General features: G+C 40.0%; 1 protein-coding gene across 1 annotated transcript; it reads right to left on the reverse strand.

Annotated features, from left to right (window-relative positions):
- Positions 1-847: 847 nt before the first annotated feature.
- On the reverse strand, positions 848-15,202 carry LOC145397013 (putative glutamate receptor). Its single transcript, XM_080270233.1, has 8 exons — positions 15,051-15,202; positions 4,834-4,924; positions 4,394-4,544; positions 3,048-3,265; positions 2,324-2,504; positions 1,611-1,710; positions 1,161-1,290; positions 848-931 (listed from the first exon to the last, which is right to left on the reverse strand). Exons 1-8 carry the CDS (start codon positions 15,200-15,202, stop codon positions 848-850), a joined length of 1,107 nt encoding a protein of 368 aa, XP_080126359.1.
- Between the last annotated feature and the right edge of the window lie 1,600 nt (positions 15,203-16,802).

Here is a 16,802-nt window from a genome sequence, read left to right on the forward strand (position 1 = left end):
GACACGACGACACACTCCCAATGTACTCATCCACTCAAACACATTCATTCGCATCTTAGCCCCAAAGGGGAGAAGGAACAGATCCTCACTGCACCACACTGCACGAGGGTCAACTGCGCAGACGTGCCGAAGATAAAGTGGTAAATGAAGGTCATATGTAACCCGCTTCATTTCGAAAAGCTTGTTGTAAGGTGAATAAATCGTCTGCAGCAAGAATGAAATATCTATCTGTCTATATATTGCCAGACGCCTTAATCCCATAAGCAGTGACCACAAACAAATCGCCTCCATATCGCCAAGTACCCCGCCATTTCACTGCGCTGCTCCCACCTCTCACCCCCCTCTCTCTCTCTCTCTCTCTCTCTCTCTCTCTCATATATATATATATATATATATATATATATATATATATATATATATATATATATATATATATATCTCCACTCCATCAATTCATCTCATCCTTGACCTCCTCCTCCCCCTCCCCCTTCCACCTATTTTGTCTCTCCCATTTCTAGACGGTTTCCTTCAGCTTAGAAGAGTTTCAGAATGTATCCGATCCAACTCGAGATTATCCTTGTCTCTCAATAAAAGTTTTATCAATAGCAAAAGCCAAATAAAAATGAGGAAAAAAACACAACTTCAATTTCCTTAACTAAACTTAAGGAAATTAAAGTTTTGTTTTTTTTCTTCTTACAAACTTGATCACGCAACATTAGTAATTTAGTCTGCAAAATATCTAGTACACAACCTGGTCAGTAACTTGCAATGTGAAACCCCAAACGCCGGTGGATAACTGATTCGACTCTGCCACTCCAACAGCCTCACATCCTTCATCACGGACACATTACCGGAGGTGTGAGTAGATGAGCTCGAAGCAGAACACGTGAAAACTAATTGCCAGGCCAGCCACGTAAACCACCAGTGTTCCCTGCAATGTGAGAGAATATACTTTTAGGAAACTGCAACATATTTAGTATATGTATTACAGGTTCACTTAATGTATATGAATAGAGAGAGAGAGAGAGAGAGAGAGAGAGAGAGAGAGAGAGATGGACACGTGGATTGATAGATGGATGAAACGACCGATAGACAGATAGATGGATAGATGTATGGATGAGTAGAAAGTATGTTTCACGAAAGCACAGTGAGGAAGTTACCCATATATTGGAGAGGCTTATTGAGGATCTGACGGCCATGGTTGTGGGTGGGTTGAGGCAGGTGGTCATGTTGGGGGTGTAGCTGTTGATCCAGTGGTCGTACATACCTGCTTCTCTCACTGTTATGATCCTGGAAACACGTGATTATGAATATGTTACAATAAACTTTTCACCTTAACTTGGCCCAGATTTTCGCCTTTTGGTAGCTTTGTACGCGTAACTACTTCATAACTCGCACAATTATAGTGATAAACAACTATTACAACTCCGCATTAAAAATGCAGAGATGGAGATTTTTGGCCAAGTTAAGGCAAAAACAGAACAGCAAAATGATAACCTATTCATCCAAATGAACTTTTAAATATTAATCTTGATAAAGCCGAATGATCTTAAACACCTCATAAGTAACTTACCAGATCAAGCAGATAAAACTGATGTATAATAGCTGACCTGCGGCTGACAGCGTTGATGAGTGGGCTGTCTTTGGGCCCCGCCATGCCAGTCATAGAGTTTAGGAACTTCTCACGTGCTAGATAGAAGTCACACTTTCCTGTTGACACCAAGAAAATAGTTAAATATAGGCAAAATTAGTGCCATGAATAAACTCTATGACCTTTCCGGTATATCTGCCAGAGGTCTTAAGATACATGAAGAAAAATTTTCGTAAAATACTCGATGATAAAAATGTAACCATGGTCAACAAAACACAAGCCGGACTGACGCTGAAACTACCAAACATTGTCTCGGAATAATGCTGACTACAGTTCTTTTATTATGGGGTCCATTTTGTTAATTGTAAATAACAAAGGATCACAAGTATATTTATAGGTCAAGGTCAACCTAAAAATTGTCTTACGTCTCCCAGAAAATAAAGAAAAAAAATATAATGCAAATATTTCATTCTACGGCAATAGGGTTAAGCTGACCTTTTTTTGTAATTTGTTCTTGATAGTGCTGAGCCATTTTTTGCAGTTTAGGTGAGTCCCTAGTTCACTGTGTGGGTGTTCTGAGGTACATGACACTCCCATCACCTCATTTAGATATGTTAGCATAAGGGCAAATTAATGATACACACACACACACACACACACACACACACACACACACACACACACACACACACACAATCTCTCTCTCTCTCTCTCTCTCTCTCCCTAACCCACCTGTCACTGAAAAGTCCTGTGCCATCATCGTCTTGGTCATGTCCTCCACGTTTATTAGGGTGTGGTCCCCCCTCCTCACTTTGACATCCAGGTTCTTCGTCACCTCAGAGGCGTCGAAGGTTTGAAATCTGCCTTCCTTCTGCAGGTTACTTATGTCTCGGAAAACGCCACTCTCAGCAGTCTGAAAGTAGCACAATGACTGTCTTAAAGGCTGTACTTTTAGGGCCCACCTATACTAGGCTATAACTGCACATAATTTCACGTAAAATGTTCGATCGTGTATTTATGTCGTGTAAAGCACCAATCTTAACCGTCTGGAAGTAACGAAATGCATGTCTTAGTGTGTGATATATATAGCCTTTCTGCAATTACCCCAGAACCAGACATAAAGTGGCATAAATTCCTCGACAGTGTATGCTTATATTAAAACTGGAAGAATAACTCGTGTAATCTGTTCGCGTTGTTGGCATATGGCTTCTCATTGTCCCCTACAGTAAGTCTGGTATTGAGAAACGGCTTGCCCAGAATATGACCTACTGTTCCGGAGTATGTTTAATTTCGTGTTTATCTTGGCCTGCATGATAAGACAATTTACCTCAGAATATGTCCGAGTCTTGCCATAGTCGCAGTAGGTCCGTTGACTAAGAAAGCCAAGAAATACATCAATACCCAACGACGGTATATGCTACTATACAGTATTAGCCTTTATGGGATAAACATTAACCTGAATAGTGTCAGCCTGACTAGTTCCCTTCTGCACTAGAAATGTAATAGGATTATCGACCACGTCCCTGAGAGACTGTATAGGCATTGGGATGTATCTGACGGCCAGGAGGGACACCAGGTTGCCTGTATAGCTACGTGTCAGCACCACAGTTGTCAGCATCCACACACCCAACACCACACGCTCCCATACCCACCATGTCCTGACAGGGCTGATATCTGAAATAAGCACATGAATTTATTCGAAATTAAGGCATAACTTAGTTATTACTTCACTCTCATAGTTCTCGCATGTGGTATTGTATTTCCTAACTGTTTTGGTAATCATATTATAATAGGATTATTTTTTGCCGCATATAAGCATTAAACATTTTTTTTGCTCTCATGTACCCTCCGTACATACCAACATTCCTTAGAGTGCTGGGGTTTGTCATGAATGGTAAATAAAGAACATAATAAAAATTGGCAATATTTGTATGTATATTCATTGTGATGTATTCAACTGTTAACCATCGGCATCAGACAAACCAACGTGATATGTCATTATTATTTAAGCAAATGATATCTCATTTTCGGAAGTGCTATTGGAAATTTTTTCTTTTGGATGTTTTACTACAAATTTTATCACAAGTTTTGTCCCACTACACTGCTGAGTAGTAACCAGTAATCAGGGCTGGCTTGCAACTCAGTAAGGATCTTTACAGCACAACAAGCAGTTTCATTGTATTTTTTATTTCAGGACTCCATACAGTGTGCATAACAGCTCCCAATAGTACCTATGAAGCCATCGCGAGAGTGTTTTTCATGAAGGATTTCTCTCACTTTCAGTAATGTATTTTGGTGATAGAAATAGTTTGTATTTTTAAAATAATAATTCACTGCTGCATTCATATATGTGAATATTATTATAGGTATTCATAATGTCTATTATTATCACTGCCACCACGTGATACCAAAACAAAACAAAATTGTGAAAATAAAATGTTATCATTAAGACACAGAAGTGGAAAACCCTGATGCAATAGTGCAAGTAATGAGATACTGTTGTTAAGACTGTTGGAAGGGACCGAGCAAATGCACCGAGATCCCTTTATCAACAGTCCAATATAACTGTACGACCACATATGGTGGTAGGATGGCAATTCTATCCTAAAACTGAAGACTTCCACCATAAGGCATAGAAGCTGGAGGTCTTACCTTGTTGTAACAGCACTCGAACGCAGCTGGATGCCTTCACCATTAGCCCCGTACAATGACAAGGCTGTGTTTGTAGACAGGAGGGAAATAATGTCATTACTGCAAGGACCCCCAACAAAGCCGTCAGAATCGCTGCCCAAACACGAGGACCCAGGGGTAGTAGGAAGCTCCAAGAGTTCACCTCAGGCTTGCCACGACCCACGATCATCATGTTGCACATGATATCGACGGGGAAGGTGAAGTCCACAACTTTGGCTCTGGCGGCAGTGATGCCAAGGAGGCCAAGACTGATGTCCACTTCCTGAAACAAAGAGTCAATGAGTATCTGAAATGCGATACTGTCAGGTACCTCAAAATCACACCTATCTTCCTATCTCCATTTTATATAATCAGTCTCTGATGGCTTTTTTATCCGTTTCATGCCTCGTCGTTTTATCTATCTATCTACCTGTCAGCCTATGTATACATCTCTAATACCAGTTTAGTCAAGCTGATCTTCAGTGAACTGATTGAGTGACAAAATGTAAGGGAAATAAAGTGATTTAATCCACATCCGATACACAGTGATACAAGGCCATAAATGGACCTACTTCCCGCACTGACATTCCTATCATGCCGGTCCAGGACCCGTTAGGCTGTTCCACTCCCCACGCTCTGTCAGCGGGAGTCACATAGTCGTATCTGCAAAGTTAGTGACAGGGAACGATTCCAGCATCACATCCACATTAATATCATATATGCAGTATATATATATATATATATATATATATATATATATATATATATATATATATATATATATATATATATATATATATTTATATATATAACGGATACACATAGGTAACAATAATGAGTGTAGAAGCGCATGCGCGTGCTTGAGTGTGTGTGTGTGTGTGTGTGTGTGTGTGTGTGTGTGTGTGTGTGTTCTGTGTGTGTGTATCCTTTTTAATGTGAGAAAGAAGGAACAAAAGGCCAGGAGCCCGGAAACAGTTCATTCCAAGAAAGACAAAAATACAAAACACCCAAATTCAAGATCTGTTCATTATGAGATGCCTGGACACATTGCGTTTGAAAGACTAGAGATCATTGGAAGCAGGGAATACAAACAGAGGGAGACCGTTCCAGAGTTGACCTGTTGCATAGATGAAGGTCAGGGAGTAACAGTTAACTCTTGCATTAGAGAGTTGGACAGAAAAGGGATGAGAGTTTGTTGCTAGACGGTTGCTTCGTACCCGTCGTAAAAGTGACCATTGAAGTAGCAATAGAAAAGAAATAAAGATGCAACAGTGCAGCGAAGAGATAAAGGTTGAAGGAAGCCAGTCGGACGAGGAGAGTTAATGAGTAGAAAAGCCTTTGACTCCACCCTATTGAGAAGAGCCGTACGTGGGGAGCCTCCCCACACATGAGAGTTGTGCTCTACACAGGGCCAAATAAAACTCGTGTATAAAGTCAACAACCGTGCAGGGGTAAATAAGCTATGGAGTCAGCTTACAATACCCAATCTCTTGGAAACATATTTTACAAGACCTGCAATATGATCTTTCCAAGATAAGTCCCGGGTGAATGAACTTAGAAGGTCGCTGATGAATAAAAGGAAGAGAGTTGGTGATAGGACAGAGCCCTGAGGAACACCACTGTTGATAGGTCTAGGAGAAGAACGATGGCCGTCTACAACAGCGGCTATAGAACGACCAGGAAGGACGCTATAGATGAAGGCACAGATAGAAGGATAGAAACCGTAAGAGGGCAGTTTGGAAATTAAAGATTTATGCCCGAATCGATCGAGAGCTTTTGAGATGTCAAGTGCAATGGCAAAGCTTTCGCCAAAGTCCCGAAAGGAGGACGACCAGGAGCCTGAAAGATAGGTGAGAAGATCGGCAGTGGAGCGTCCCTGACGGAACCCATACTGACGATCAGAAAGAAGGTTGTGAGAGGGACGATGTTTTAAAAATTTTCTATTAAGAATTAACTCAAAAACATTTGCGGTACAGGATGTCAAAGCAATTGGACGATAGTTAGAGAGTTGGGAATGGTCACCCTTCTTTGGGACTGGCTGAATGAGGGCAAACTTCCAGCAAGAAGGAAAGGTAAAAGTTGAAAGACAAAGGTGAAAGAGTTTATATAGGCAGGGTGTAAGCACAGAAGCACAGTTCTTGAGGACAACAGGAGTGACTCCATCAGGCGCATATGCCTTGTTAGTTTTGAGGTCAGTGATGGCAGAAAATACATCAGCTGAAGAAATGTCAGCCATGAGGAAGTCAGAGGGGGAAATGATGGAGGAACAGCACCGGAATCATCTAAAGTGGAATTGGAGGAGAACGTCTGAGTCAAGAGATCTGCTTTATCAGTAGAAGAAAGAGTTGCAGAACCATCAGAGTAGAAAAGAGCAGGGTAGGATGATGAGGTAAACTTGTTAGAAAGCTTTTTGGCAAGGTGTCAGAAGGAGCGGGAAGAATTCGAGTTGGAGAGTTGAGAGCATTTAGTACGGATGAAATTATTTTTAGCAGAGCGAAGAACAGACTTAGCACGATTCCAGGCAGAAACATATTCAAGATGTGATTAAGGGGTTGGTTGTCTCTGGGACCTTTTATAGGCCCTCTCCTTGTTGCAGACAGCATTAGAACAAGTGTGATCAAACCAAGGCTTTCTTGCATTAGTCAAAGGATATGAGAATGTATGCACTCATGCCCAAGAGAATAACCTTTATATTGAGCAAAGCACATTCAGACGGCTCCTGGCCATGGAAGCAAAAATCATTCCAGAGAAAATAAAAGAAATACTGCCTAAGGGCCTCCCAATCCACACCTCCAAAGTGCCAGAGTCGACATTTCTTTGGGGGGTACACAGGCCGCACCAGAGCAATAGCACAGGTTATAGTAATAAGGTTGTGATTGGAAGAGCCCAACGGAGAAAAAAGATTAACAGTGTAAGCAGAAGAAATAATTGTAAGTAAGAGGTCAAGTATGTTGGAGGTCTCTCCAAGGTGGTCAGGGATACGGGTAGGGTGCTGTACAAGCTGCTTTAGGTCATTACGGATAGAAAACATGTAGGCTTGTTCACCAGGTCGACCAGTGAAAGGAAAGGAGAGCCGAAGGTGGTGGTGAACATTGAAATTTCCTAGAATGAAGATTTCAGAGAAAGGAGAAATGGATAGAATGTGTTCCATTGTAGAAGTAGGATTATCAAAGAATTTTCAGTCAATAGAATTAGGAGGTAAGTAAACAGCGCAGATACAATTAGTCAGAGAATGACAGGAAAGCTAAAGCCAGAGAGCAGAGAATTCGGAAGAATCAAGTTCATGAAAACAAGAGCAAGATATGTTGTTGCGTACATATACACAGCAGCCACCATTGACTTTGAAATGGGTATAGAGAAAGTAGGAGGAAACAGAAAAGGGTTTGCTGTCAAGTGCTTCAGACAGCTAAGACTGTCAGGAAGAGAAAGTGAGGTTTAGAGGAGGGGAAGTGGTGTTCGGCAGAGAGAAGGTAAGAGGAAAGGCCACGAATGTTGCAGAAATGAAGAAGAAGTGAGTCAGACAGTGGTTCCAACATCTCGCTGAGCCATCGCCGGGAGGAGGGCGGATGGGCATTTATGGTCCCACCCCCCAGGACTCCGACACCAGGTTTTTGTGAGCCATTTTAATTTTGAAAAGGAAGTGTAGTGTGTACTGTGCATGTAGACTGGTGCTGACAGATAGAGAAACTTTTATTGGAGAGCATGCTGGCCGACTGTAGGTGTGTGTGTGTGTGTGTGTGTGTGTGAGCCCGTGTGTTAATGTTAGATAGGAAGTATGATTAGAAATTCATGATTTTGAGTTTGACACCAGTGTTCTTACACAATAGCCTCTTAGGCGAAGGTAGAGGCGCTCACCATTCACTCATATAATAAGAACATAGAAGGACGTAGCAGCAAGAAGGTCACTGAATATGATAAATGTGTGCCGAGATACCCATGCTCAACACATGTGCTTGGAGCTTGTACAACATTGTCTTGATTACGTTCTCATGCATGTTCGAGACACCATTGTCATCGACATGTTCATAACGTCGTTTGGAAGGATGTTGGTAGCACTGGCATGGACGTTTCCTGCACTGGAAATGAATGTAGCTGGTTAGATAGTTAACTGAGTACCACAGATAGTGAATGGGGATTGCCTGAACGTCATGAAGTGGGCCAGAGACCAAGTATTATGATGAATAGAACTTTCTCAGGCATATCATGTGGTCTGAGATCTGACAGACTCAGAATACAAACACGAGATTAAGAAACTAGACACATGGAACGACATCAGTGACACACTATTGATGGATCGTGCCGATGACATAAAGAAGATCGATATTTTGATCAGACAGTTTCGATGAAAGACAGAGCAAATAAACAGGTAATCATAGCCGTATTCACAGGACGTATATAGGGCCTCATCGTATGCTTCAAAAACCAGAGCTTCCTGCTGAACAACACTAAACCACGCATTACATTGGATGCTGAAATTTCGCTTCTGCCCACTCCTACCACTTCATGATGAGCATACTTAATATTCGCCCAGAAGTTTTGCTTCATGTCCACAAATCACCACTGAGGCAGCTGCAGCAAGCAACAGAATTTCTCCCGCCGATATTATGGAAGCAATGCTACAGACATGTGTCTGTGTGGGCTGCATGTCAGCTTCGAACATGCTGAAGCTGTTGCCACGAAATTAGTCATGGAACACTCCTACGGACATGTTTGCAGCATGTTCGGCATCAAGATTAAAAAATGTTGATAAATGTTTGTTTCAGTGTTTCGGACAATTTAGATGGCGCAGGTGTCCAAGCACGATAACAATGTAAGGAAGCTGAGAAAACGAAGAAACTGATAAAGGATCTAATTGGATGGAGGAATTATGTGAGAAGAAACACTTGCCAAAGGTGTGGCATCACATTTTCAATTTGGTTGTCATGGTAATGCATATTTCAGAGGCGTATCTGAATCTTGTTTACAAATAAACATTCAAAAATATATGTGTTCTTTTTTAATTCACAGCTTTCAGAATGTCAATACTGGCGTTTTTCATTTCATTGCCCAAGTTATTTGATAGTTCTGCTTTTGTGGTTTCTGTTTAATAGTTTCTGAACACTATTTCACTTCAGCTCTTTGCTGGAAATTATAGGCAGAATGATAATGATCATGATGATGATTTTTTTTTTTTACCTGAATCCATGTCAACATTTAAATAAAAGAACACACATGTGATCGCAAAATGAAACACACATTAAATTTATTTGCTGAAGGTGGAGGTTTTTGAAACAGATTGACCTGATGGTATGATGGTGTTTTCATGTGCAACCATCTATAATACGTATTTCTATAAGATAGAGATAATGGATTCATGCCATTTTTTTAACACACACACACACATACACACACACACACAGAGGGAATCATCGGAGGTAGATGTCCGTCACCGGCGCTCCATACCAGACCAACACGGCATTTTTTTAAAATGGAATTTCAGCATCCAATGTAGTGCGTGGTATATTTTTGTTGAGCAGGAAGCTGTGGGTATTGAAGGATACAATAAGCCCCTATACGTCCAGTAAATCCAGCCATGAATATCTGTTATTTACTCTGTCATTCACAGGAACTTTCTGATCAAAATATCGATCTTCTTTATGACATCGGCACGATCCACCAACAGTGTGTCACTGATGTCGTTCCATGTGTCTAGTTTCTTAATCTCGTGTTTGTATTCTGAGTCTGTCAGATCTCAGAAAACACAATGTTCTTGATAAAGTTCTATTCATCACAATACGTGGTACCTGGCCCACTTCATAATGTTGAAGCAATCTCCACTCACCATATGTGGTGTTTAGTGAACTATCTAGCTAGGTACATTCATGCCCAGTGCAGGAGACGTCCATGCCAGTGTTACCAACATGCTTCCAAACGATGTCATGAACGTGTCGATGACAACGGTGTTTCTAACATGCATGCAAACTTGATCAAATCAATGTTTTATACATATTCCAAGCACATGTGTCGACCCCGGGTATCTGGGAAACACATTTACCATATTGATTGACCTTCTTGGTGTTCACTTCTATGATCTTATCATGTGTGTGAATGGTGAGCGCCTCTACCTATCGCCTAAGAGGCTATTGTGTAAGTATACTGGTGTCAAACTCAATATAATGACTTGCTAATCAGTGTCCCTACTGTCTAACATTAGCATGCAGGCAGACACACACACACACACACACACACACACACACACACACACACACACACGTAGACGTCCGTCATCGGCGCTCCGTACCAGACCAACATGGCCAGTGGCATTACCTAAATTAGTATCTTTGAATGAGTCAAGCTCTGTACCAGGTTAGACTAAATGATTTTTCATTATTAAAAGCAAAATAAATAATAAGTTTAAATAAGACTGGTTCAAACAGAACAAAGAACCACGATGCGCTGAGTAAGCTGGGTTTGTTTAGACTACAGCAACACGGGGAAAGTGTACATACTCTGTAAGTACATACTCTGTTCATTTAGTATTACAAAATGGATACATACTTCAGTAAAACAAATTTGGAAAAGAAAAGGGATAAAAGTAAAAAGCAAAATGATGATTTCTATCAAGAACTGGTTGAAGTGGAGACTCACAATAGACTGGTTGAACGTGTACACAAACTAGAAATGGCTTTCAAAAATGAAATTGATGAAATAAAGAAGCAAATGCACTTGCAAAAGGAAGATTTAGAAAAACTAGGAAGGGAGGCCAATAAGAAAGACACAACCATCAGTGAACTAACAGTGGAATTGAGTACGCTTAGGAAGAAAGTGAGTGAAATGGCAAGTACAGTAGTCAATCACGAGAGTGTTATGGAAGAGTTAAAAAATGACACAGAGACAATTAGACAAGCAAGCAGTCTTATGGACCAGAGCAGTGATATTAAGGAGAAGATAACACAGGTGAATGAAGCTGTGCAAAGCTACAAAAATGATTTAGAAACCACGTATGCTGAAATGGTGAAAGTAAAGAAAGACTTAGAAACAAGGGTGGAAGAAAAAAGCATTAAAAAGGAAGTGAAAAGAATAATCCAAAACAATCCAAAGTTAGTCAGAGATTCAGTAGAAATAAATAAATCAATAGTAATCACTGGTATAGAAGAGGAAGAAGTTAAAAACAAGATCACTAGAGACAAAAAGGAGATGGCAAATGTAATGAGCTTACTGAAAGAAATATCAGAGGAAATCTGTAGTAAAGACATAGAGGAACACAAAAGGTTAGGGAAATACGAGAAAAGCAAGACAAGACCTCTAAAGGTGACTTTCCAGAGTGTAAACACTGTGGAAGAGATACTAAAAAATGCAAAGAATCTTATGGAAAAAAAAAAGTTCAAAAATGTATGGATAAAAAGATGCCTAACACAAGAGGAACTGGAATTACTGAAAGAGAAAAGGCAGGAAGCAAAAACAAAAAATGAGGGAAGACCAGAAGAGGAGACGAAGAAATTTTTTTACAAAGTAATAGGATTACAGGTACGAAAGTGGTACACAAACAGGATGGAATAAAAAGGAGGAAGGTAGTAGAACCATGTCATGACAAGTATATAAACAAGATGATGAAGTTGATGTACTCAAATGTGGATGGAATGGTATCTAAATTACTAGAGACGAATGATTATGTCAGACAAAATGAACCACAAATAATATGCCTAACTGAGACAAAATTAACACCAAGGATATCCAATGACATACTAAACTAAGAGGAATACAATATATGGAGAAGAGACAGAAATTTAAAAAAAGGAGGAGGAATTATAATATTAACTAAGAAAAATCTAAAAGTCAAGGAAATAAACCTAGATATACCATCACAAGTAGAGCTGATTGCAGTAGAGATCGACACATCTGAAGGTAAAATAATTGTAGCCAATTTGTACATGCCACCCAGATCAAACACATGGGAAAGAGAATAATATGAGGACCTGGCAGAGAGTACAATTCAGAGTATAAGATCATTGCTACATAAAATGGAAGAGAAATCGGAAAGAATTATACTAACTGGGGACTTCAATACAAATATAAATTGGAATACTCTAGATATAAATAGCCAAGAGCTGTTGGGACCAAAAGCTCCTGGATCTCGTACAAGAGTTTTTCTTAATGCAACGTGTGAGGGAAACCACCAGAAAAAGAGGACTTGATGTACCTTCAGTGCTAGATTTAATATTTACTAGGCAAGAAAATGACATTGACAGTTTAATATATCACCCTCCACTCGGCAAAAGCGATCATGCAGTACTAAATTATAACTTCAGGATAGCATATGACATAGTAAACAGCAATGACAGTTACAAAAAGTGCCTAAACTATAAAAAGAGATATTATGAAGACCTAAAGAAGTATTTCTTAGAAGCTGATTGGGAAAATGAGCTTAGAGAACAAGATTTAAATGCTGTATATAGAAAATTTTGTGAATTTTATGAAATAGGAGTCCAGAAGTACATCCCACAGCACAAAGAAGCAGATAAGAAAATACAGAAATGGTTCAATACAGAATGTAAAAAATTAAAAGAAAGAAGAGATTTGTTGTGGAATAGATACAGAAGACACAATAGTGAAAGGGCGTATAATAATTACAAACAGGCAAGAAACGATTATACAAGAATAAGGAGGGAAGCCCAAAAACAGTTTGAGGAGGATATAATAAATAAAAGTAGTGATCAACCAAAGCTGTTTTACAGCTATATCAGAAGCAAAACAAAAGTAAAAAATATAATACAATCCAGTACGGACGAGGGAATCACTTATACACAAGAGAAAGATATTTGTGAAGCACTAAATAAGAATTTCCAATTAGTTTTTACAGAAGAAAAAAAATTTGAGAGGAACTATGTGGAACACACATGTCCACACATACTACCAGATATACAAAAAACAGAAAAAGTAATACAGGAGAAGTTAAGTAGATTAGGCAGAGGAAAAGCAAGTGGTCCTGATGAAATTTCATGTTGGGTATTATGAGAATGTGCAAAGGAGTTAAGTAAACCATTATTTTTAATTTTCAAGAAATCCTTGAGTCAAGGGAAACTACCTGATATTTGGAAAAAAGCAAATATACTCCCCTTATTCAAGAAAGGAAATAGACAAAATCCGACCAGTATCACTGACCAGTGTTGTAAGCAAGGTATTAGAAAAACTTATAAGAAAAGCTTGGGTAAATCATCTAGAAGAACACAGTATGATAACAGAAAGACAGTTTGGTTTCAGAAAAGGAAAATCATGTGTTACTAATCTGTTGAGCTACTATGATAAAGTAACAAACACAATACAGGAAAGGGAAGGATGGGTGGACAGTATCTATTTAGATTTCAAGAAAGCTTTTGACACAGTACCACACCAAAGACTTTTATGGAAACTGTACCATCAAGGAGGAATTCGAGGCAAACTGTTTTGTTGGATGCAAGACTTTCTCATAAAAAGAGAAATGAGGACAGTACTAAGAGGAAACTACTCATCATGGGAAGAAGTGACTAGTGGAGTACCACAGGGTTCGGTGCTGGCACCAATCATGTTTTTAGTGTACCTAAATGATATAAACAGTAACACTGGAAATGAGAGCTATCTGAATATGCTTGCAGATGATGCAAAAATACAAAGGAGAATTACTAGCACAGACTCTTGTAGGGAGCTACAAGAAGAATTAAATAAACTTCATGAATGGAGTAGTACATGGCAAATGGAATTCAATGTGGACAAGTGTCATGTAATCAAGTTTGGTAAAAGTGGAAAAAGACCTGATTGGGATTATAAGTTAGGAAATAAAACCCTATACACATCAGAAACAGAGAAAGACCTAGGTGTGATTATCAATAACAGACAATCTCCGGCTGACCACATCAGCGAGAAGGTACGGAACATGTATATACTGCTTGCAAATATGAGAATAGCATTCACATACATAAATGAAGACATGCTAAGAAGGATAATAACATCATTCATTAGACCAACCCTGGAATATGCATCAGTAGTCTGGAGTCCTCATCTCAAAAAGTATATAGACAAGATTGAAAAAGTTCAAAGGGCCACTACAAGATGGATACCAAGCTTAAGGGACCTAAGCTACGAAGAAAGACTAAATAAACTGAATCTACCAACACTACAGGAGAGAAGGAAAAGAGGTGACATGATAATGCTATATAAGTGCATATCAGGAAAAGGGAAAATAGACATAAATGATTACTTAAGATATGGAGAAGCATCAGCAAGAGGACACTGCAAAAAACTGCATAAGAAGAGAGGTGATAAAGACGTAAGGAAATTCAGTTTCCGAAACAGAGCAATTGATCAGTGGAATGCACTACCGAATGAAATAGTGTGTGCCAAAACAATTCACAAATTTAAGGATATGTACGATAAATATGGTTTAAGACACGGGACAGTACGAGCTTGACTCATTCCTGTAAAGATACAATTAGGTAAGAACAATTAGGTAAGAACACACACACACACACACACACACACACACGGTGCTCGGATGTTTCGGCCACGGACGCTTGAGCCGTGGGCCACCACCCTAGGACTTTTTTGGGTATAGGTTAGGTTAGGTTAGGTAAGGTTCACATCACTTCACACTTCAAAAGATCCTCGGTTGGTGGCCCATGACCCAAACGTCCGTGTCCGAAACGTCCTACATTCGTCACACACAACACACTCTTACGCTCACACCCACACTCACGCTCATACTCACAATCAAACACACAGCACAGTCACCGTCACACTCGCTCACACACACTTGATTGCATGTCAGATCTCCTACTTGAAATTCATAGCCTCTGAGACAGTTTCGAGCAGTGTGGCTCCGGGGCTCAAGTTGATGACCTGCTTCCCCCCAGGAGAGTCAAGGTCGTCGACCACCTTTGGTTTGAACACCGAATTTGGAACATGAGCCACCAGCAGACGCGGGCCCATTGCCAGTCTGAAGGAGAAAACTTAGTTTTATGGTTCTGCTGCACAAGGGACCTTAAGGAAAAGGATCAGTACTTGTCATGTCCAAACAAATGTTGCCAAGTCCTTATCTCCCTTTAAAATATTGTCACCAGTTTGATATATGTATTTCAGATAATACGGTTATCGTTTACAACAGTTATTAAGGAAGTCTGTTTTTCTATATCTATCTATCTATTGCCAGACGCCTCAATCCCGTTTGGGGTGGCCACAAACAAATCGCCTCCAAGTCGCCCTGTCCCCCGCCATTTCACTACCCTGCTCCCAACTCACACACCCCTCTCTCATATACCTCTCCACCCCATCCCTCCATCTCATCCTCGGCTTCCCCCTCCCTCTTCCCCCCTCCACCTCACTCACATACACTCTCTTCGTCAGTCTTTCACCCTCCATCCTCTCCACATGGCCAAACCACCTCAGTGTGTTCCTCATAACGCTCCTTATTCCCCTTAGAACCCCTTACCAATTTCTTGCATACATAATCTGAACTATTGGCCTCCGGCTGCACAAATAATTTCTCCATATTTGGATTTATATTATTATACACAAGCGTTCTTCCCTATTCCATCTTTCCCACCACTTCGCCTTCAGGTTTGTTAAACTTAGTACCAAGACATATCGAAGGGCTTAAAGAAGAAAAATTCTGTTAAACTGAAAAAATACGTTTTTAATGACAAGAGGATGTATGATGGTTGTTCCTTAATGATTTTAAGATTATCTGAATAAACCCCCTGGCAACTTCGTTACAGCACGTTCACAATGATGACATCTACTGTACAGTATTTGTATTTTATTCTGACCATCTCCAGGAGGCTCAAAAGCACAGAACGGGTGAGGCACCCAAATTCCTTAGTAAGATTTATAGCTTTTTCACTGGCCTCTTTACACCAAAGTGGATCCCCTAACATGAATAAGTTTGCCCGAAGTTATAAAAAATAAAAAAAAGACCAGTGTATTGAAAAGGTTAAGTTTCTTACTGAAATCAGTTGATGTTAGTTTCTTCTCTAATATAGGTAAAAGCCTTGGAATGAAGAGAATGCAGTCAGTACCTGTAAAATTTGTCGGGAAAAAGTGGGAGGAGGAAGGTGGGAGCCAGACCACGTGAGGGAGTCCACCAGGCAACCTTCTGTGGCTGTGAGTCTCCCGAGCTGTAGGGCAACTCCACAAACACGCTGCACCTTCGACAGTAAATACAAATACTTAATTCTTTGGCTGCAGTGAGGTTCCGTAAGCTGAAGAGAACTTTGTCTTCGTAGGTGAAGGGGGCGAGGGATGGAGTGGTTTGTTATATGAGTGGGGTATGTAAATTAAGGGATGGGAGCTACAGGACACAGGAAAAGACTAAGTGGAGGTGATTTGTTTCTGTTCGTCCCTTGCGAGATTAAGATGTCAGGCAATAGAGAAGCAAAAGCTGCAAAAATTAGTATATTTTTTTATGCTTTAGCATAAGAATTTTTATAGTCTTTTTTTTTTTTTTACGTTTTGGGTGTGCATAGCTTTTCCCTGAGTACTGTCAAATCCTCTGACACTTTGCAGTTAAAGGTTGAACTGAAGACTTTATCCT

Source organism: Coenobita brevimanus, chromosome 40 (assembly GCF_032717465.1).
Source record: "Coenobita brevimanus isolate Jiangsu-jjx chromosome 40, ASM3271746v2, whole genome shotgun sequence".
Classification (NCBI taxonomy): domain Eukaryota; kingdom Metazoa; phylum Arthropoda; class Malacostraca; order Decapoda; family Coenobitidae; genus Coenobita; species Coenobita brevimanus.